General features: G+C 38.3%; 1 protein-coding gene across 32 annotated transcripts in view; it reads left to right on the top strand.

Annotated features, from left to right (window-relative positions):
* Positions 1–320: 320 nt before the first annotated feature.
* The window catches only part of CELF2 (CUGBP Elav-like family member 2), a 632182-nt gene continuing 609507 nt past the window's right edge, over positions 321–22995 (top strand). For 6 of the 32 annotated variants that reach the window (XM_077264521.1, XM_077264525.1, XM_077264528.1 and 3 more), the window contains exon 1: positions 325–511. In XM_077264521.1, coding sequence (XP_077120636.1) covers positions 405–511 — 107 coding nt within the window. In that variant the 5' untranslated portion in view covers positions 325–404. Of the gene's footprint in view, positions 512–22995 lie in introns of all 32 variants that reach the window. The other 26 variants (XM_077264537.1, XM_077264535.1, XM_077264533.1 and 23 more) reach the window with 9 other exon arrangements.

Raw genomic sequence — 22995 nt, forward strand, 5'->3', positions numbered from 1 at the left:
TAAATGTTATTTAATTTTAGAATAAAACCGCACAATTCCATAGGTTTAATTTCCCTTTCCATGCTCTTCGGAATGCATTATCAATACGTGCCAAATACTAACGTATATTTCTGAATTATATTGGAGCAATTTGCAATCATTTATTTTAATTCCCTAACAGGTATTGGAAAAACGAGGACCTGCGAACAACAATAAATTCCAAAAAGGAAGCAAGGCCCCTATAGGCAGCACACTGCACTAATGTAAATTATGGCCAGACAACATAACTTGTCACAGAGGATTATTTCTGCTTAGTGAGTCTGCAGGGGCCCCTTTGCTTCACCACTCAGCATTGACGAGAGAGAGCGAGCGAGAGAAAGAGGCAGAGGGACTAGCCATAGCCATTAGTAGCTCCAGTGGCATTGATGTTTGAGCGCACTTCTGAACCGGCTTTTGTTGAGAATATCTGTGCAGAAAGCATGCGCTGTCCCAAATCTGCTGTTACTATGAGAAATGAGGAGCTGCTTTTAAGGTATGTTGTACACTCCTTTGTTTTCCCCGTTGCTTTTCACTTGTCCGGGATGGTCTTGTCCGTCAGCGTGCTGTGTAATAAGTAGGTCTGTTTACTGTTGGGGGCTAAATTATACTGCTTCCCTCCACATCGAGAGCTGGGGCAGCATTAAAAGACCAGCCTTTTCTCCACCTATCTTCCTATTAATATCTATCTGCTGTTTGTTATGCACCAAATTAATCCAAAAAAAAAAAAAAAAGCTAAGGCTTCATAACGGAGCTCTAAATACTGCTATAAGCTGGACTTAGCCTACCTAAACCCAGTCGTTAGGGTTCTGCCTTGTATACAGCACTATCTCCATTCTGGAGTCCAGTGAGAATAAAAAACAGATGCATTCCGCAATTTCATATTTAATTGATTCTAAATTGTATGTGATCCGGCAGCAGGAATAATCCAGGCTTTTGTTTGTTTGTAACTAGACGTATCGTGAATGCATCTTTGGGGCTGACAATGGGACAGTCAAACAATGGAGCTGTCAAAGTAGCTTAATGCATGTCTGGGGCAGCTTTTTCTCCCCACAACCCTCTTTTCATTATCTCTCCACTTCTATAATCTTGTTTGTGCAGACTAAATGTCAGCACGGGCTATTAAGTATTGGCTGCTATTTGTTTTTTTTGTTTTTTTCTAATTTGCTCTCCTGTGTTAAACCATACTTTCCGTGTCGCATATTCATGTCTTGTGGATTACACTACAGATTTATTGCTTACCTCTTCATTAACTGCATGGGAAAACGTATTGATTTCAAAGGTCTGTAAAAAGGGGTATTAATCTGGCAATTAGCTCGTTCTTTGAAATTATTTTGCCATTTTCCATAGCCATGATTTGAAGTTTGTCGTGCTGTTAGGATGACTTGAAACCTTTATTATTAATATGTTAGTGGAACATAATGCATGGGTCATGGATTTTATAGCTTACAATGTGTCAAGTCATCCATTCGCTGTGCCGAGCTAATTTAGCATGATGAGACTGGCAAAACTTATATGGGAATCTGGTTTCCTAACAGTTAAGGGAGATGATCATTCAGGCATCCTGTGCACAGTTAAATAAAAAATGCTATGTGAGGAATCTGGAGCATTATTTATGCTTCCGGCTTTTTCTAATCTGCACATTTTCACAGTGGAAGGAGAGCAACCATATACATAAAACACAAGAAATCTAGATGAAAGTGCATGGTGATAAGTACAGCCTTCCAGTCCAACTCTATTACCCAGATAGTTTGCCATCACATTAAGGTTTCACTTAAAGAATTGCTGCTTTGTGTTAGCACAGAATTTATGGGCCTGCTCAATAAAACATGCATCTAAAATCTCCTAAATGTCACTTACCTATTAAATAAATACAGCCGCTATCTACTGCAGACATGGCCAGGTTTCTCCCATTAGTGTGTGTCTTCCTATGTATACCATGCTATAATGGGTATTGATTATGTTCATTAGCAATGATATTTATTATGGCTGCACATTTCATTTACCATACCCATCCATTGTCACCCATCTTTCAGCATTAATTCTAAACTGCTTTCTTGAAGCTTAATATTGTGTGCAATTTGAAAGATTTGACAGAGGGAAGCAGGGGAGCTTATAACAATGCTGTCCCTGCATGACCCTAAACAGTTCATGTTGTTGCTGAAATGACAGCTCCCTCAACACAAAACTCAGGCATATCTATTATCTATCTATCTATCTATCTATCTATTATCTATCTATCTATCTATCTATCTATCTATCCCATATCAATCTATCTATCCCATATCTATATATCTATCTATCATCTATTATCTATCTATATATCTATATGTATATCTATCTATTATCTCTCTATCTACTATCTATCTACCTATCTCGCTATCATCTATCTATCTCTCTCTAATCTGTATCTATCTATCTATTATCTATCTATCATCTATCTATTATCTATCTATATATCCATCTATTATCTATCTGTATATCTATCTATCATCTATCTATCTATCTATCTATCCCATATCTATCTATCTATCTATCTATCTATCTATCTATCTATCTATCTATCATCTATCTATTATCTATCTATATATCCATCTATTATCTATCTGTATATCTATCATCTATCTATCCCATATCTATCTATCTATCTACATATCTATCTATTAACTATCTATGTATTATCTCTCTATCTATCATCTATCTATCTCTATCTATCCCATATCTATATATCTATCTATCTATCTATCATCTATCTACATATCTGTCTATTATCTATCTATATATCCATCTAATATCTATCATCCTATCATCTATCTATGTATTTATTATCTATCTATCTATCTATCTATCTATCTATCTATCTATCTATCTATCTATCTATCTATCTATTCCATATCTATCTTTCTATCATCTATCTATCAATCTATCTTTCTATCTACATATCTATCTATGATCTATCTATCTATCTATCTATCTATCTATCTATCTATCTATCTATCTATCTATTTTTCAATCTATTATCTATCTATAGATATATCTACCATATCTATCCATCATCTATCTATCCATCTATCTACCTATCCTTCCATCTCTCTATCAATCTTTGCACCTGAGTTTATCTTAGTAAGTAGTTGCTCTTAATGTGATGCAAGCCAAGTAAATGTTTATTTCTATGAATGTGTTGTGTTATTTTTCTAGTACATGCTTTGTTATTACACACTTTAGTGCTCACATTTATATCTTGGGATATATGTTCACTTTTATACAAATCACAACTGAATTATTTCAACATGTATGGGGCTAAGAATGGTGCCAAAATATATTGATTATTAAATGTATGTAATAACTTTGTGATTTTGAGTCCTCTAAATATAATAATAATAATTCCTGTAAATAAAATGTTACTAGAAAAAAATTATATATATTCAGAGAGCGAAAGGCATATATCTCTATCTCCCTATATATGTATACTGTATGCACACGTCAGTGGCTATAATACTGTACATGCCTGTGTGTTCCTTGCACAGACAGTGCCTCATTTACTGCTCGCTACCAGCTGCTATCATCCACACACCATTCCATTGCCACCTACTGAGAGGGCGTGCAAGGTGGCTCATTTTGAAGCCAATGCAAATGCCACTTCATGAATCAGTCAAAAGATAGTGCTGAGGAAGTGAGACAGCTGCAGATTTCTGCTAAAGACCAAAGTGTCACCTGTACCCCATGCCTGTCTTATCCATTTGGAATAACCTGGACCTCAGCCCAAACCTAACTGCTTTGCCGTTGCATTAAACATGTCTTTAGCCCCAAAGTAAGGTTTTTACACGCGAATTTGTCTTAGTCGGGAATCATTTCCCTTTAAGGCCTGTGTGATTGAGGCTAATGTACACAATAGATGTTTGCAATGATGTGGTCACATAAAAGTGAGTATTCTCCAGGAAGATAATGCAATGGATGTTCTGTTCTCCTCAATGCCCGATGAGATTTTTAGATGTCTAGGTGTCTCTGTTCTTCCTTGTTCTTTTCCGTTCTTTCTGTCTTGAATGTGAAATTGTTCCATGATGCTCTTAGCACATATCAGTTCATAGAAAGTACAGTTTTTATTGCTAAGCACAGACATGCTCCCTTCTGCAATAACAAAGTGACCTTTCCAGCCATAAGGCGTGAATAGCAGAAATTGAAGAGCAAGGTGCTGGTCGGATGCTAGTGAGCTTGTCAATATCTGTTGTTATGAAGGCAATGAGTTATCCAGTTCAGAAATTGCAGGAAGTGCAGTGGTTGATCCTTCAATGATTAAGAGCGATGAAAAGTGAAAATAACAAACCTACCTGTGTCTGGAAGATAAAGGAAATCATCTCGTGTTAAACTGAGATCTGGACTGCTGCACACACAAGCAATAACCCGAGTGTTTACCATGGCCCGCGATAAGCTGATATGTCCAGCTTTTTTCCCCTTTTTATTTAAGTTTGCCCTCACTGTGAGCCCCTGATCTCTCGCGGTTTGTAGTGGACTAAATCTGAATGATCAGTCGCTTTACATCTCGCCTCTAGCATATACCAAGGAGAAAAGCCAAGACAATTTGGCAAGCCTCAGTAGCTTTTTAACCTCTTAGATCACCGACAATTCTGAAGTTGTAATCAATTTAACATGTATATCATGTATATAATAATCCCATTATAGAGTTAAGCAAACAAAGGAGCTTTTCGATGACTATAGCGCTGCAAGAGTTAGTAAAAAGGAGCAATGTAACCCATACATTCCGGATGTGCCATGGCTGTATATTTCAGAAATAGGTTTAACACATTTAACCCGTTATTGTAATTGAAATATCAAAAGTCACATTGTCAATTAAATCAACACTATTCACCCTATGATAGCTTGAATGGCGCAGAATGGTGTTGTGTCAAGTTTTGATTCCGGTTTGTTTTAATAATCTCCAATGCAACATACTAGCAGTATTTTATCACTCGTAGTCCAACATTATGCATTATTACCATCATGCTATAATGTATTCACACACTCATTGTTAAATTACAATAAAACTCAAGTGCGTCTGTTATCAAACTGAAGTGTATAAGATTGCAAACTATACCTTTGGGGCTCCAAAACAAAGAGGAACATCAAATTAATATTCATACCCAGAACTTTGCAGCCAGAGTAGATTGGGCTCGAATGCTTAGGAAGTCATTCAGGAGTGAATCAATACTAATTATTGTAATCAGCGGGGTTAATTAGCTGAAGATGCCGTTGATGGAAAGTTCATTGCTTATAGCCCGAAATCGCATAACTTGATGAAACCTCAAATAAAATGGCAGGTGATAATATGAAATGAAAATAAAAGATAATGTTGAGGTCCAAAATTGAAAATATCAGATTCTTTTTAGCCGCAGGTACATGGTGATTTTGCCAAGGAATTACACTTTTACTTTTCTTACATGTTATAGATGCCAATTAATACACTGTAGTCTTCGATGCCTAAAATATCAAACAATGCATTCAATTAGCCAAGCTTGATTCTCCGCTGAGAGATTTCTGTAGATGGGCTAAATTTCATTAAGAAAACATATTTAATAAAGAAGTATAGTGTAAAGGTAGTACAACTGAAGAAAACAAAAGCCATGCCATGCTTTGCACAAATTGATATCTGGTTTGGTTTATGCCAGCTGTACCCACAGATGTCTACATACAAGTGTAGCAGTCATGCCATTGCTGCGACATCCTGTTGAATGTGTAAGTAGCTTCCTCTCTGACCTACGGATAGATTAACCCTTTCTTCACTCACTTCAAAGAAGACATTTCAATTCTTGTTCCACATTTTCCATTGGCATTAGCACTGTAGTAATTCAGCAATATCTCGGTTCACTGCACAATAAAAATACAACCTACAAACCCTTATAGCCTCCATAGACTGCTCAATAAAATGTACATTTTACAATTCATCAGGGATCCTGTTTCTTTAAAACCAACTAACATTGTAAGAATTGTTGATCTTGTTTGCATCGAGGTATGTCACGACCCAGTAAACCAATTTATACAAGTAATGCCATAAATATGTATAGCCATAATTCCCATGGGGGAAGCTGCAAAAGTAAAACTGGGCCGTGTAAAACATTTTGTGATGTCTCTAGACGACAGGGCGTCATTGTGCTCTCATTCAGTAAGGAATCCTTTCACTATCCCAGCTTTTTGTTCTATAGGGAGAAAGCCTCACTGTGAGTTTTCAATGGCCATCACATAACAGAGTTTAGTTAAAGCCCCTCTCGTAACGTTCATCAGAATCCATGTAACCAGACAGGAAGGAAATACCACTGCCATTATGTATGCACACCACATAGACACTCATGGAGATCATTTCATGTGTTATTAGGATCTTGATTCCTGATCACACTGTGGAAACAGATTTTTCTACTTTGGTAGATTCCAGCACATATGCTAATAAATATGACATGCATCGAGCATCGTATCACATATAATTACAAACAGACATTACGGAATAATAAGCGTATGGAAATAATTTGGTAACACTGAAAACTTTTGCAATTAATATATTAAATTGTAGGCATTGTGATAGTTCTTTGTATGCCTTACTTTGATCTATATTAGATATATACCTTTTGCCTTTGCTCAAATCATTCATCTGTCCCACATGACATATTTTAAGTTAATATCTAGTATCTGATTGGGATAGGGGTATGTCAAATTTTTAGGAATGTATGACCCAAAAAGCTGCATGAATACCTTAAAATATAAAGGTCAGATTGTGTTCTGTATTTTTTAGTTTGTCATATTGAAAAATTTTCTTACTGAAAATATTGTCAGCTTTCTATATATTTTACATGGTATAAAAACAGAGAAATTCTTCCACTTCATAAAGAAAGCACTGAACGGAGAAAATACATTCCTATTCTTCCTTATAAATAATGGTTACTAAGTAGTGAATATAGGATTTGTTTAACAGATTAAATTCTTAGTTTATTATCTTAGCAGATGCCAAGAGCTTTGCTTTTATACACATGTACAACTCCCTATCTGTGAACGCACACACTAGAAATATGTTTTCGCTGTTAACTAGTGTTGAGCATTCCGATACTGCAAGTATCGGGTATCGGCCGATACTTGCTGTATCGGAATTCCGATACCGAGATCCGATATTTTTGTGATATCGGGTATCGGTATCGAAACAACATTAATGTAAAAATGTGTAAAAGAGAGAATTAAAATAAAAAATATTGCTATACTCACCTCTCCGACGCAGCCTGCACCTTACCGAGGGAAGCGGCAGCGTTCTTTGTTTAAAATTCGCGCTTTTCTTTCCTTTACGTGAGTCCCGGCTTGTGATTGGTTGCGTGCCGCCCATGTGACCGGGACGCAACCAATCACAGCAAGCCGTGACGTAATTTTAGGTCCTTCAGGATTTTAAAATTACGTTCCGGCGTTGTGATTGGTTGCGTCGCAGTCACATGGGAGACGCAACCAATCACAGCAAGCCGTGACGTAATTTCAGGTCCTTAAGGATTTTAAAATTACGTCCCGGCTTTGTGATTGGTTGCGTCGCAGTCACATGGGAGACGCAACCAATCACAAGCCGTGACGTCACGGGAGGCTGGACACGCGCGCATTTTAAAATGGGCGCGTGTCCAGCCTCCCGTGACGTCCCGGCTTGTGATTGGTTGCGCCGCGATCAACCAATCACAAGCCGGGAGGCTGGACACGCGCCCATTTTAGAATTTTAAAATGCGCGCGTGTCCAGCCTCCCGGCTTGTGATTGGTTGACCGCGGCGCAACCAATCACAAGCCGGGACGTCACGGGAGGCTGGACACGAGCCCATTTTAAAAAGCGCGCGTGTCCAGCCTCCCGTGACGTCACGGCTTGTGATTGGTTAATGGCGGCCATGTTGCCGGGACGCGGACCAATCACAGCAAGCCGTGACGTAATTTCGTCACGGCTTGCTGTGATTGGTCCGCGTCCCGGCAACATGGCGCCGTGACCAATCATAAGCCGGGACGTCACTGGAGGCTGGACACGCGCGCTTTTTAAAATGGGCGCGTGTCCAGCCTCCCGTGACGTCCCGGCTTGTGATTGGTTAATGGCGGCCATGTTGCCGGGACGCGGACCAATCACAGCAAGCCGTGACGTAATTTTGTCACGGCTTGCTGTGATTGGTCCGCGTCCCGGCAACATGGCCGCCCTGACCAATCACAAGCCGGGACTTCACGTAACCAAGTAAAAGCGCGAATTTTAAACAAACAACGCTGCCGGTTCCCTCGCTGAGGTCCAGGCTGCGTCGGAGGGTGAGTATAGCGATATTTTTTATTTTAATTCTTTCTTTTACACATTTATATGGATCCCAGGGCCTGAAGGAGAGTTTCCTCTCCTTCAGACCCTGGGAACCATCAGGAATACCGTCCGATACTTGAGTCCCATTGACTTGTATTGGTATCGGGTATCGGTATCGGATTGGATCCGATACTTTGCCGGTATCGGCCGATACTTTCCGATACCGATACTTTCAAGTATCGGACGGTATCGCTCAACACTACTGTTAACATGTCAATCTTAGAGAAATATGCGTTTGCATTCATGGATATGGAAAACAATATTGCCATTATTATTGTAAGGTAATTTTTTGTCTATTCTAATACAGTGCTCAAAAAATAAAGGGAACACTAAAATACCACATCCTAGATATCACAGAGTGAAATATTCCAGTTGCAAATCTTTATTCATTACATAGTGGAATGCATTGAGAACCATAAAACTTAAAAGGGATCAAAATTAATATCCAATGGAGGTCTGGATTTAGAATAATACTCAAAATCAAAGTGGAAAATCAAATTACAGGCTGATCAACTTCAGTGGAAATTTGCTAAGACAAGGGAATGATGCTCAGTAGTGTGTGTAGCCTCCATGCATCTGTATGACCTCCCTACAATGCCTGGACTTGGTCCTGATGAGGTGGCAGATGTTCTCCTGAGGGATTTCCTCTCAGACCTGCATCAGTGAACTCCTACACAGTCTGTGATGCAACATGACACTGGTGGATGGAACGAGACATGATGTCCCAAATGTGCTCGATTGGATTAAGGCCAGTCCATGGTATCAATGCCTTCATCATGCCGGAACTGCTGACACACTTCAGTCACATGAAGCCTAGTTTTGTCATGCATTAGGAGTCTGAACATCTCATCCCGATACCTAATGGCAGAAAGGGTACCTCTGGACAGCACATGGAGTACTGTACGGCCATCCAAAGAAATGATTCCCCACACCATTACTGACACACTGCCAAATCGGTCATGCTGGAGGATGCTGCAGACAGAAGAAAGTTCTCCTTGGCATCTCCAGACTCATCTGTCACTTGTGCTCAATGTGGACCTGCTCTCATCTGTGAAGAGCACAGGGCGCCCATGTCGAGTCTGCCAATCATGGTGTTCTCTGGCAAATGCCAATCACTCTGCACAGTGTCGGGCTGTAAACTCAACAAATACTTGTGGATGTTGGGCCCAAACAGAGACTGTTTTTGATAGTTTGAGCAGACATATGGATGTTAGTGGCCTGCTGGAAGTAATTTTGTAGGGCTCTGGCAGTGCTCCTCCTATTCCTCCTTTCACATAGGAGGTGGTAGTGGTCCTTCTGCTCCAGTAACTGCTGGGTTGTTGCCCTTCTATGGCCCCCTTCACATCTCATGGTGTACTGGCCTGTGTCCTGGTATCTTTTCCATGCTGTGGATACTGTACTGACAGACACAGCTACCTTTCTTGCCACAGCTCATATTGATGTGTCATCCTGGATGAGCTGCATTACCTGAGCAACTTCTGTGGGTTGTAGATACCACCTCATGCTACTTTACGGTACCTCAAGGGGTGAGAGCAATGACAAAATGCAAAAGTGACCAAAATAACAGCCAAAAAGGATAAGAACAGAAACGGTGTGTGGTCACTCCCTGCAGAACCACTCCTTTTATAGGTGATGTCTTGATAATTGCCTATCATCTGTACATATTGTCTGTTCCATTTGCACAACAGCAGGAGAAATTGATACACAATCAATGTTGTTTCATAACTGGACAGGTTGATTTCACAGATGTGTGATTGACTTTGAGTTACATTGTGTTATTTAAGCATTCCCTTTATTTTTTAAGCAGTGTATAAATGTTGCAAATTTGTGTTTTATAATCTTAGTGACATGTTAGATGTTTTGATCAATGGGCCTGGGTGCTGAGACCCATCCAATGACAGCAAAGTGTAGATGTGCTCAGCTATGCACCATATCCCTTTTACCAGTGATCATCTGGTTTTGGAAGAGTTAAGCTCAATGAAAGTATATAATCCATTCTCCGCTAACAATATATGTTAAAGCAAAGCAATGACCAGCCAATTAGAATAAAATCAGTACAACACTCAGTTGAGCATTTTCTTTCAGAGATTTGGTTTAGGTTTCAGCAACCAGTTCATCAACATTATATTTTTGATATGTTACCTAAAAGGTAAATGACCCAATGGTAGCAATTAAAAAACTTGGAGCATATCTGTAGTTTCTAGTACATTTTCAAAATAGGCGAGCATGTGTGTACATGATGAATAATACTATTCTCAGCCATTGTATGACTTGTTGTTAGGGCTTGCAAAAAGCACTGAGTAAATAAGGAGATAGTATAGGTGGGTTCGCAGCCTGGGGTCCACTGTGCAGGAGTGGAACCTGCTGCTAGTAAATGGCAGCACTATATGGAGGTATTACGCCTGAACAGACACGGGTTCCGTCACCTGGTCTGTATAGGAGCGAACTCTGTTGCTTCACAGAATCAGAGCACCACTAAGAGGACAGTGTACTGGTCCAAAAATAGTGAATATAAACTTTATTACATGTTAATATAAAATTACAATGGTCAAAAAATGACAGCAAAAGCTAAAATTGGCAAAGATGCCTAAACTGCTAATGGGGGACAGAGCGGTACAGGCATCGTGGCAAAGAATAACTACTCCAGTAAATAGAGTGCATTTAAACAGATGTCCATCAACATACAGGAGCAGTACCATACAATATCTATCTAAGAGTCAGCAGGTGTACACAGCATAATTACATAGACAAGGCATATATGCTAAAATAACATACCAACTTGTAAGAGATGAACAGTGCTGCACCATGCTGTCCCCACCCTCCCGACATGCTTTTAGGATCAACCTTCCTCAAGGGGGGCGCCCCCATGAGGAAGGTTGATCCGAAACGCGCGTCGGGAGGGTGGGGACTGCGTGGTGCAGCACTGTTCATCTCTTACAAGTTGGTATGAGCATTAATATATGAGCATTATGAGCATTTTTTAATTCAGCTATAGAGTGAGAGCGTCCAAGTGTATTGAATTTTTGCCCACCCACCTTTAACTTCAAGCAGCAGCTTGTACTGAGCAGTGTGAGATCTCAGCAGCAAAAAGAACACTGAGGAGTTTTGAATCAGGCTTGATGGGTGAAGATTGAGTTAAAATTTCATAAATTTATAAAACTATTATGAAGCCAAAATAAATAAAGCATCTCTATCAGGTCTATGAGATCTATTTAATAATGAATGCAGAAGCAGTTAGTATTATAGAATCTGGAGGCAGATCCATTTTAATGTTTCACAGAACAGTACTAGATTGTCTCCACTTAGTCCATGATTTTCAATAAAAAAAATCAAATTTTTTATAATTTATTATGTAGGTACATCACGGCAGTTTGAATGGAGTGCCATATATGTTACTATATTTTGGAACCATGATTCAATTGAGATATGGTTTTCATCTGATTTATAGGATACAGCAGGAAAGAGATTTGTGTTGCGCACGTTGCCAGTGGATGCACATACACTTGGTGTAAAGGAAGTTGTAAAATAGGTTTTTATTTGGTTTACATGTGAGATAAACTCGCTTTGAAATTGATATCACCCATCCTCATGCTGTCATGACAGATTATCAGCTGCAGGTGTTTCTTTCTGTGCAGTGTGTTCGCTGTTTACACATATTTATTTGTGTGTCAGTCCTATAATAGGTAACTGAAAATGGCATCCAGTGAGAAAGCATGTCACCATGCTTGGAATGACATGTACTGTATTATCAGGGCAGCATGGGCTTCTGGCACCTAGGCTCAGCTGTCCTTGACCTGTACAATGATGGGCTACATAGGGCTGTGAAAAATCATTACAGCTTATATGTTTGAGCTGGCAACTATACAAAGAGCTAAAACCTGGAAGCCTTTGCAATATGCCTGAAATGCACTTGCTTCAGTTTCTGGATGGTAAAGATAAGGCATTCGTCTGGATCGGTAGAAACACATACATAGACCATGAATATATTTACTCGCTGTCTTGTAGACATGAGGCAGTAGATAGATGTATGACTTGGATTGCTGTGTCAAAGCTTGTCTTGGAGGGTATTTCTCACGTGGGAATAGTGGAATTAGGATTTCATTTCTTTCATATATCTTAGAATTGTTCAAATCATGAAGGATAATGAAGAAAACAAAATACCACCTAGATGGAAGCAAAATGTATTTATTTATTTAATTATTTTACTCACTTATGTAGCGCCATTAATTCCACAGACAATATTGGCACTGTCCCCATTGGAATTCACAATCTAAATTCCTTATCAGTATGTCTTTGGAGTGTCAGAGGAAACCGGAGAACCCAGGGGCAACCCATGCGGGGAGAACATACTTCATGAAGATGTTGTATGGACCAACATCCCTTTCCCATTTTATTGGACATACATTTGAACTTCTGATATGTTAAATTATCTAGTAGAAACTTTAATAAAAAAATACTAAAAATGTGAGCTACTTATTGGCATAAGCACTCAGCATATTTCATGGTTGTCCAATCTGTGGCTGTGTCAATTAGTCTAGAGCCGTAGAGACATTTAAGAATGGATGATCTGGGGTGCAGCAGTGAAATGAATTAACATCCCTTTACAACCTGCCATTTGTCCAAAGGTCGCTTTTCACTGAGATCATTTTGCCATTAAAGCCTAATATATTTGGACTTGAAATGTATGAGATCTTACTAACAACACTCTCAGGCGGAAGGCTCTTACACCATTCTCTACTGAAGTAACACCCAAAATACCATCATGTGACTTCTTTGTAGACCAATATGCAACATCCTCTGTAATGTTCAGTGGGCTTCAAAGGTAACCACATCTAACTACAACCCCTGGCAAAATTAAGTAATGATCAGCTTTGGAGAATGTTCGTTCAGTGGTTTAATTTTGTAGAAAAAAATCAGATCACAGACATGGCACAAAACTAAAGTCATTTCAAATGGCAACTTTCTGGCTTTAAGAAACAGTAAAAGAAATCAAGAACAAAAAATGTGGTAGTCAGAAATGGTTACTTTTTGTAACCAAGCATAGGGTAAAAATTATGGAGTCACTCAATTATGAGGGGAAAAAAATATGGAATAAGAAAAACAAACAAAAAAACACTCCAAAACATCACTAGTATTTTGTTGCACCACCTCTGGCTTTTATAACAGCTTGCAGTCTCTGAGACATGGACTTAATGAGTGTCAAACAGTACTCGTCATCAATCTGGCTCCAACTTTCTCTGATTGCTGTTGCCAGATCAGCTTTGCAGGTTGGAGCCTTGTCATGGACCATTTTCTTCAACTTCCACCAAAGATTTTCAATTGGATTGAGATCTGGACTATTTGCAGGCCATGACATTGACCTTATGTGTCTTTTTTCAAGGAATGTTTTCACAGTTTTTGCTCTAGGCGGGATGCATTATCATCTTGAAAAATGATTTCATCATCCCCAAACATCCTTTCAATTGATGGGATAAGAAAAGTGTCCAAAATATCAAGATAAACTTGTGCATTTATTGAAGATATAATGACAGCCATCTCAACAGTGCCTTTACCTGACATGCAGACCCATATCATCAGTGACTGTGGAAATTTGCATGTTCTCTTCAGGCAGTCATCTTTAAAAATCTCATTGGAATAGCACCAAACAAAAGTTCCAGCATCATCACCTTGCCCAATGCAGATTCACGATTCATTGCTGAATATGACTTTCAGCCAGTCATCCACAGTCCACGATTGCTTTTCCTTAGCCCATTGTAATCTTGTTTTTTTCTGTTTAGGTGTTAATGATGGTTTTCGTTTAGCTTTTCTGTATGTAAATCCCATTTCCTTAAGGCGGTTTCTTACAGTTCTGTCACAGACGTTGACTCCAGTTTCCACCCATTCATTCCTCATTTGTTTTGTTGTGCATTTCCTGTTTTTGAGACATATTGCTTTAAGTTTCCGGTCTTGACGCTTTGATGTCTTCCTTGGTCTACCAGTATGTTTGCCTTTAACAACCTTCACTAGGGAATAAAGATGCTATGATTGTTTTCTATGCAGATACAATTTGTCTCTGTGTGAATTCATCATCCGCTCGAGTGTCCTCATAATAATATTTGGAAACCATCCAATATACTCTGGTCCGCTTGAGACCACCCTAACACCATGTTGTTTGTATTTGGTCCAGATTTTAGACACAGCTGACTGTGAACAACCAACATCTTTTGCAACATTGATGATTTACCCTCTTTTAAGAGTTTGATAATCCTCTCCTTTGTTTCAATTGACATCTCTCATGTTGGAGCCATGATTCATGTCAGTCCACTTGGTGCAACAGCTCTCCAAGGTGTGATCACTCCTTTTTAGATGCAGACTAACGAGCAGATCTAATTTGATGCAGGTGTTAGTTTTGGGAATGAAAATTTACAGGGTGATTCCATATTTTTTCCCTCATAATTGAGTGACTCCATAATTTTTACCCTATGCTTGGTTACAAAAAGTAACCATTACTGACTACCACATTTTTTGTTCTTGATTTCTTTTAATGTTTCTTAAAGCCAGAAAGTTGCCATTTGAAATGACTTTAGTTTTGTGCCATGTCTGTGATCTGCTTTTTTTCTACAAAATTAAACAACTGAATGAACATCCTTCAAGGCCGGTGATTACATAATTTTTGCCAGGGGTTGTAGATTCACACTAATATATTCATACTATTCACTAATAACATTTTATTCTAATTTTACTGTAAAAAATATTTTTGGTGAGCATAAATTTATACAAACCACAGTGATATGCCAATGCATCCAGATTTTAAATTGTAAAGAAATTAATTTGCACAATGCCAGGAAAATGAGTCAATAAAATTATTGATGGTCCATGTTCTTTGCTATCCTGGGATGTGTTAATAAGCTACATCCCTTGCGTTTTGATACCATTCACTTGTATTCTCTTTAAAATGATAATTGTAATCCTGCTCGTTAATGTGACTGATCTTGTTAGTTTTCTAATACCACTTATACACTCCATAATGTGTGGTGCATGGAAGTCAACATGATATTCTATGTAGCTGTGCTTCGATTCTTTTTCTTTACATTTTTATGTCATTATGGTGAAATGATTAACAATGTAACAGTGATGAGAGTAATAAGAATAAAAAGACAAAGGCAGAAGCAGAGGCAGTGACAAGAATGCAAAAATGTCAACTAATTAAAATGAAAAAATGGCTACAGACAATTTTATTGTCTTCACAACCTGTTTTTTACAAAGGTTCTTATCTTTTCTGCAGACAGTGAACTGATTATGGATAATCTTTTTTATTCGTATAACCCTTTCCCAATAATAACACGATTTGCAAATAACTATTACTAATTTGTCTTCTTTTCATTTCTCAAATAAAGAATTTACAATTATTAAAATGAAAAGAAACATAAAATGTAAGACAAATTCTGAATTTATCAATGTTAACAACAAGCATAATTAAAAACTCCCTCTTCACTAGGAAAATGTATGGCTGTAGAAATTTTGCTGAACCCCCATGATTTTTCTTTTGAAAAGACTTTTAAAGACTGATTCCAATACTCATTATCCACTTAACAAGGTCCAATTATAACATCTGACTAATACGATCTTATACGGTACTTCACGAATTAATAATGCTTACTACAGGGTTTATCCACTTTCATTTGTTTTGTTTCATTCTTTTATGAAAAATCTAATCCTAGGGCCATTTATTGGCATTGCTAGTTTGTTACTCCACCGTTTAACACTAACTGTATAATAAAGCAACTAAGGCTACTTTCACACTAGCGCCGGGCACTGCACGTCGCAATGCGTCGTTGTGGAGAAAAAACGTATCCTGCAAAGTTGCCCACAGGATGCGTTTTTTCTCCATAGACTTTTATTAGCGACGCATTGCAACGCAGTGCCACGCGTCGCAACCGTCGTGCGACGGTTGCGTCGTGTTTTGGCGCACCGCCGCCACAAAAAAAGTTTTGTGTAACTTTTTTGTGCGTCGAGACCGCCATTTTCAACCATGCATGCACGGCCGAAACTCAGCCCCCTCCTCCCTTGACCTTGCAATGGGGCCGCGGAAGCGTCTTAAGACTGCTTCCGCTGCCCACGTCGGGCATTTTTTTCACAGTATGCGTCGGTATGTCAGGCCGACGCAGCGCGATGGCCCCGTACCGACGCCAGTGTGAAAGCAGCCTTAGAGCTACAAACACCTTAGCCTCTTAAGGAAAAGGCGATATTTGTCGCTTTTGTGCTTTCGTGTTTTTCCCTCTCCTTCATTCTACCAAGAGCTATAACTTTTTTGTATTTCCATCCATATGGCTTGATTTTGCTGGACGAGTTGTACTTTTGAATGACACCATTCATGTTAACTTATAATACTGAAAATGGGAAAAAAATTTCAAGTGTGGTGAAACTGTAACAAAACCCCACAATTTTGCATTTGCTTTTGGGTTTTGTTTTTATGACATTTTTTGTACAGTAAAAACAACCTGGACTTTTGATTCTCCAGGTCAGTATAATTATGTCAATTCCAAGCTGACACAGCTTTCTTTTATTTCAGAGCAAAAATTAAATTAGAAAAATTCATTAAATCTAATTTTGCACTGGTGTCGCCATTTTCTGGGACCATTTTCATTTTGAGATTGATAGAGCTGTGTGAAGGCTCGTTTTTTGCAGGGTGACCTGCTGTTGATACTATTTGGGGGTTTACACAACATTTAGATCACTTCTTATTGCATTATTTGAGGAGTCGTGGAGACCAAAAAACAAAATTCCGGAGTTTTGATTTTTTTTCGTTTCACTGTGTTTGCCGATGGGGCTGATTAATTTTATATTTTGATATGTCAACCTTTTATGGATGCAACAATACCACATATGTTTATTTAAAAAAAAACATCTTTATTTTAAATAAGGGAAAAAGGGAGATTCCTCTTGTGGCTGTTAGAGGCAGATGATGGTTAAATGACAGTATAATCATCTGCCAGGCATAGAGCAGGCTCAACTCCGGAGCAATTTCCATTCATCCTCTGCCTACGAGTGCTTTTACATGTAAAGCGCTGGTCGTTGAGTGGTTACAGGTGTACGATAGCCAAAGACATTTATCCTCTATCTGGTGGATAACTGACAAATGTTAGATGCAGTAGGTACTACATAAACAGGATATGTGCTGTAAATCACAATGATTGTCTATACGATCAGAATTATCATATTAAAATGAGCAAGAAAGTGCGATCGGTTTATCTAAACAGGCTATTACAGGCTTACTTATCGCCAATTGGTGGTCTTTAACAGCCATTGGCCAGACAGTAAATACACCCTTAGGCATACAGTATGATAACGCATAATTTAACCTTTAGAATAGATAGACATAATTCACACATTTTTCATACCCTTGTAAGAAATAAATTATTTTAAAGTCCTCCAAAAAACAAGGGACTTTACGATATTAAAGATCTAAATAGAGCTCATATTTGCCATTAAGAACTGTCCCTCTTTAGGGAAAAATCCCAGCATCCATAAGATTTAACATTTAATTAATTACTTCATTATCACAAATTCTTTAAATGCTCACTGCATTACAGATATTGTCTAGTGGAATGGATTTCAGAGGAAAATGTAGGAATCTATATATGTTAACAAGGAAAGAAAAGGTTGTGTTAGAAAATCAAAACCACCATCTTCTTGAATACCTTCTGCAATCAATGGTTTAGCTCATCACAACATTCATTACTTTGTGTACAGGTACATTGACTTTTCCACCACTTATCTGGCTGGGTTGCACTGGTTAATTGTTTTCCTCTAGTTGTGGAAATATTTGACAACTCCTGGCTTGCTCTTCTGTGATAATGTAATTCATTTGATCTACATATAGACTTTATCGGTCAATTTTTAAAGGACTGAATTTTTTAGGATACCGTAAATAAGACATGTAGCAGGATGAATTGTAGTTTTTACTCTATTCTTTTTACCATAATATCTACTGTAAAATGAGGTAAAAAAAATCAAGTGCAGTGAAACGTTGAACAAAATGTAATTCCATCATTATTTTGGGGGTTTTGTATTTATGGCAATAACAATATATAAATATTTTTTATTTAAGTGGAGTGAGAAAAAGCAAAAATTTGTAGAAAAAAAAAAAAAATAAATAAAAATATATATATATATATATATATATATATATATATATATATATTTCGTACCATTTTGAGAGTCCCATAGCTTTTTATTTTTTTGTAAACAGAGCTGTGTTTAGCTTTTTTTGTGTTGTGAGCGTACATTTTTATTGGTGCTATGCTTGGGTACATACGTTGTTTTGATCCCTTTTAATTACATTTTTGAGGGGCAAGTGCAGTTTTTGAGCATTTGATCTATTTTTGTTTTATGGTGTATACTATATGGATTTATTTTATATCTCAATAGATCAGATCTTTATGGACACAAAGACACCAAATACGTTTATCTTTTTAATTTTATTTTTGTTAAAGTGTGAAGAGAGTAACATAGTAACATAGTTATTAAGGATAAAGGAAGACTTTAAGTCCATCTAGTTCAACCCATAGCCTAACCTAACATGCCCTAACATGTTGATCCAGATGAAGGCAAAAAAAAAACATGTGGCAAAGAGTAAGCTCCACACTGGGGAAAAAAAATTCCTTCCTGACTCCACATACGGCAATCAGACTAGTTCCCTGGATCAACGCCCTATGACGGAATCTAGTGTATATACCCTGTAACATTATACTTTTCCAGAAAGGCATCCAGTCCCCTCTTAAATTTAAGTAATGAATCACTCATTACAACATCACACGGCAGAGAGTTCCATAGTCTCACTGCTTTTACAGTAAAGAATCCGCGTCTGTTATTATGCTTAAACCTTCTTTCCTCAGACGTAGAGGATGCCCCCTTGTCCCTGTCTCAGGTCTATGATTAAAAAGATCATCAGAAAGGTCTTTGTACTGTCCCCTCATATATTTATATATTAAAATAAGATCACCCCTTAGTCTTCGTTTTTCCAAACTAAATAGCCCCAAGTGTAATAACCTATCTTGGTATTGCAGACCCCCCAGTCCTCTAATAACCTTGGTCGCTCTTCTCTGCACCCGCTCCAGTTCAGCTATGTCTTTCTTATACACCGGAGACCAGAACTGTGCACAGTATTCTAAGTGTGGTCGAACTAGTTACTTGTATAGAGGTAAAATTATGTTCTCCTCATGAGCATCTATGCCTCTTTTAATGCAACCCATTATTTTATTTGCCTTTGTAGCAGCTGCCTGACACTGGCCACTAAATGTGAGTTTGTCACCATTAATAATCACCCTTTGTTTCCTATCCCTGAGCCAGCTCTTAACCCACTTACACATATTTTCCCTTATCCCCATTATTCTCATTTTATGTATCAACCTTTTGTGTGGCACTGTATTAAAAGGGGTGATTTAATTTATTTACATTCTTTTTTATATAATTTGTTTACTTTATTTTTTTATCTCCTTAGTGGACTTCACAGGAGGACTAATATAGCAGTCATCTAGGTTTTTGGCAGAATCCAGGATGTAGTGACAACCTGTTGACATCCAAGTGAACACTGATATTCGGTCCATTTAAAGACCAATGTCAGAGAATAACAGCAGAATTTAAATGGTTCAACAACAGGGATTGAAACGAGCTGTTGTTACAAGCAGCAGATGCTGGCTGTGTGACACAGCTGGCATTTACTGGGTAAAGTTCTGGCTCAACTCCTCATTCCACTCCATAGAAGCAGAACCCAAGTAGGATGTAATTATTATGTTTTATGCCGTGAAGGGGTAAAGTTTGTAAAATTAATTAGGCATGAATGTATATTCATCGTTGTCCCATTAGATGACTCCCAAAACTACAGTACATGAATGTTTCTTAGAAGAAAAGTACGGTTGATAATTTCTAATATAAAATTTTTATGAAAATGTATATAATTTAGAGATTGATCCCTATATTTTATGTGTAGTTTCATTTTAGCTGTAAAGTCCAACTAATTATAAGATCTATTCTGGACCCATGAAAATTCAAATCCTGTGAAGTTAACTTTGATACCTCTCTTCCCCTCATGTCACACTCACAAAGGTATGGGAAACATTGACAATGTTTAGGTCATGTTCACGTATTGTGAAATATTTCCATTGTGGGTTTGGTCCATAGACAGGATCTGCATGTACTACTTCCATATTATTTTGCAGATTTAGCAACAGATCTCACCCTACTCTATAACAAAGTATTGAATAAAGTGAAACGGCAATGAAAATCTGCACAAGAATGAGCAAGCTATAGATTTGAAATCCGAATCCTGCCTAAAATGTCCTGTGGGTTTTTTTCCACAACGTATGAATGAGATTTTGAAAACCCTATTTATTTGTATTGAACTGTAAATTGCTGCGGATCTTCTGTGCGGATTCTACAATGTGAGAGCTTAGCCTTGGAGTTAGTTTGTTTAGATGTTGGTGAATTTCATTTTATGACAAACTTCTGTTTCTATAGCATCAAATATTTTTAATATTCAAGTATATATAGTTTTATTCTACTCACTTATATAGTGCCATTAATTCCACAGCTCTTTACAGATATGTTCATCACTGTCCCTATAGCGCTCCCATCTAAATTCCGTACTAGTATGTCTTTGGAGTGTGGAGTGTAGGTGGAAACAGAAGTACCTGTAGGAAACCCATGCAAACACAGGGAGAACATCCAAACTCCTTGCTGATGTTGTCTTTAATGAGATTTGAAACCAGGACCCCAGCGTAGCAAGGTTACAGTGCTAAACACTGAGCCACCACTCTTTTGATCATGCTGTTTGACTAGTGACTAGAGATGAGCTAATTTGCTCGGATTCCCTCTTATTCGGCAAGCTATAGCGCTTACCAAATAAGCTGCAGAGGGATGTGTGACAGTCAAGACACATGCATGGAGAGCCCAACAAACAGGCTCTCCATGCATGAGTCATGACTGTGACATAGCCGCGACACATGTAGCTGTGGCACCAATCAGCTGATCGACCGGCGCGATCCAGAAAGCCGGGTGCCCTCTGCAGCTTATTCAGCAAGCGCTATAGCTTGCCAAATAAGAGGGAACCTGAACATATTTGCTCATCTCTACTAATGACCAACCAATAGCCAGCAAAAAGCACCTGTACAACACACTGATCCCTACCTAATGGTATTACGATCTCCCCTTCATAGACTTCTGTGATTGAGACATACATTAAGATGAATATTAGATGAGTGAAACTAGTGAAGTTTAAATTTTACAGATTTGCTCAAATTCAGCTAGGAAAATGGATTTGCATTAAACTTATTCACTGCAGATAAAATGTGTCCTGACTCCAAATAATAAAAGAATTTATTATGCTTTAAAGTCTCCAAATCCCAAAATATAATAACCAGATTGGCTGGAGAGGGGTTAAATAAACTATAAAATTTTATACCTCACCCCTCACCTGTCATAGCTGCCACAGCTCCCCGCTGATCATCTGCTCGCTATCTCCATTCATAACACAAGTTAAGGTTTCATCAGCACTAGAAACATAGGCAAAGATTAAAGAGAAGACCAAAGCCAAAGGTGGTACCTAAGTGAGAGAGCAGAAGACCAACGGGAAGCTGCTGCAGCACTTACAGGTAAGGGGAAAAGTGAAAGTGAGTACGATGTTATGCCGTTTTGTAAGCTTTTCCTGGACCATATGAATATATGAATAATACAAAAGGGCATTAATAAGGCCACCATTTTTCAAAGAATCGAATTCACATTTGTTAAAACACAGATTTTGTACAAAATTATATATGTATATATATATATATATATATACAGGTCCTTCTCAAAAAATTAGCATATAGTGTTAAATTTCATTATTTACCATAATGTAATGATTACAATTAAACTTTCATATACTATAGATTCATTATCCACCAACTGAAATTTGTCAGGTCTTTTATTGTTTTAATACTGATGATTTTGGCATACAACTCCTGATAACCCAAAAAACCTGTCTCAATAAATTAGCATATCAAGAAAAGGTTCTCTAAATGACCTATTACCCTAATCTTCTGAATCAACTAATTAACTCTAAACACATGCAAAAGATACCTGAGGCTTTTAAAAACTCCCTGCCTGGTTCATTACTCAAAACCCCCATCATGGGTAAGACTAGCAACCTGACAGATGTCAAGAAGGCCATCATTGACACCCTCAAGCAAGAGGGTAAGACCCAGAAATAAATTTCTCAACAAATAGGCTGTTCCCAGAGTGCTGTATCAAGGCACCTCAATGGTAAGTCTGCTGGAAGGAAACAATGTGGCAGAAAATGCTGTACAACGAGAAGAGGTGACCGGAACCTGAGGAAGCAGTGGACTGAGTCTGGTGTGGAAACATCCAGAGCCACCGTGCACAGGCGTGTGCAGGAAATGGGCTACAGGTGCCGCATTCCCCAGGTAAAGCCACTTTTGAACCATAAACAGCGGCAGAAGCGCCTGACCTGGGCTACAGAGAAGCAGCACTGGACTGTTGCTAAGTGGTCCCAAGTACTTTTTTCTGATGAAAGCAAATTTTGCATGTCATTCGGAAATCAAGGTACCAGAGTCTGGAGGAAGACTGGGGAGAAGGAAATGCCAAAATGCCTGAAGTCCAGTGTC

The sequence above is a fragment of the Ranitomeya variabilis genome, chromosome 5 (genome assembly GCF_051348905.1).
Source record: "Ranitomeya variabilis isolate aRanVar5 chromosome 5, aRanVar5.hap1, whole genome shotgun sequence".
Classification (NCBI taxonomy): domain Eukaryota; kingdom Metazoa; phylum Chordata; class Amphibia; order Anura; family Dendrobatidae; genus Ranitomeya; species Ranitomeya variabilis.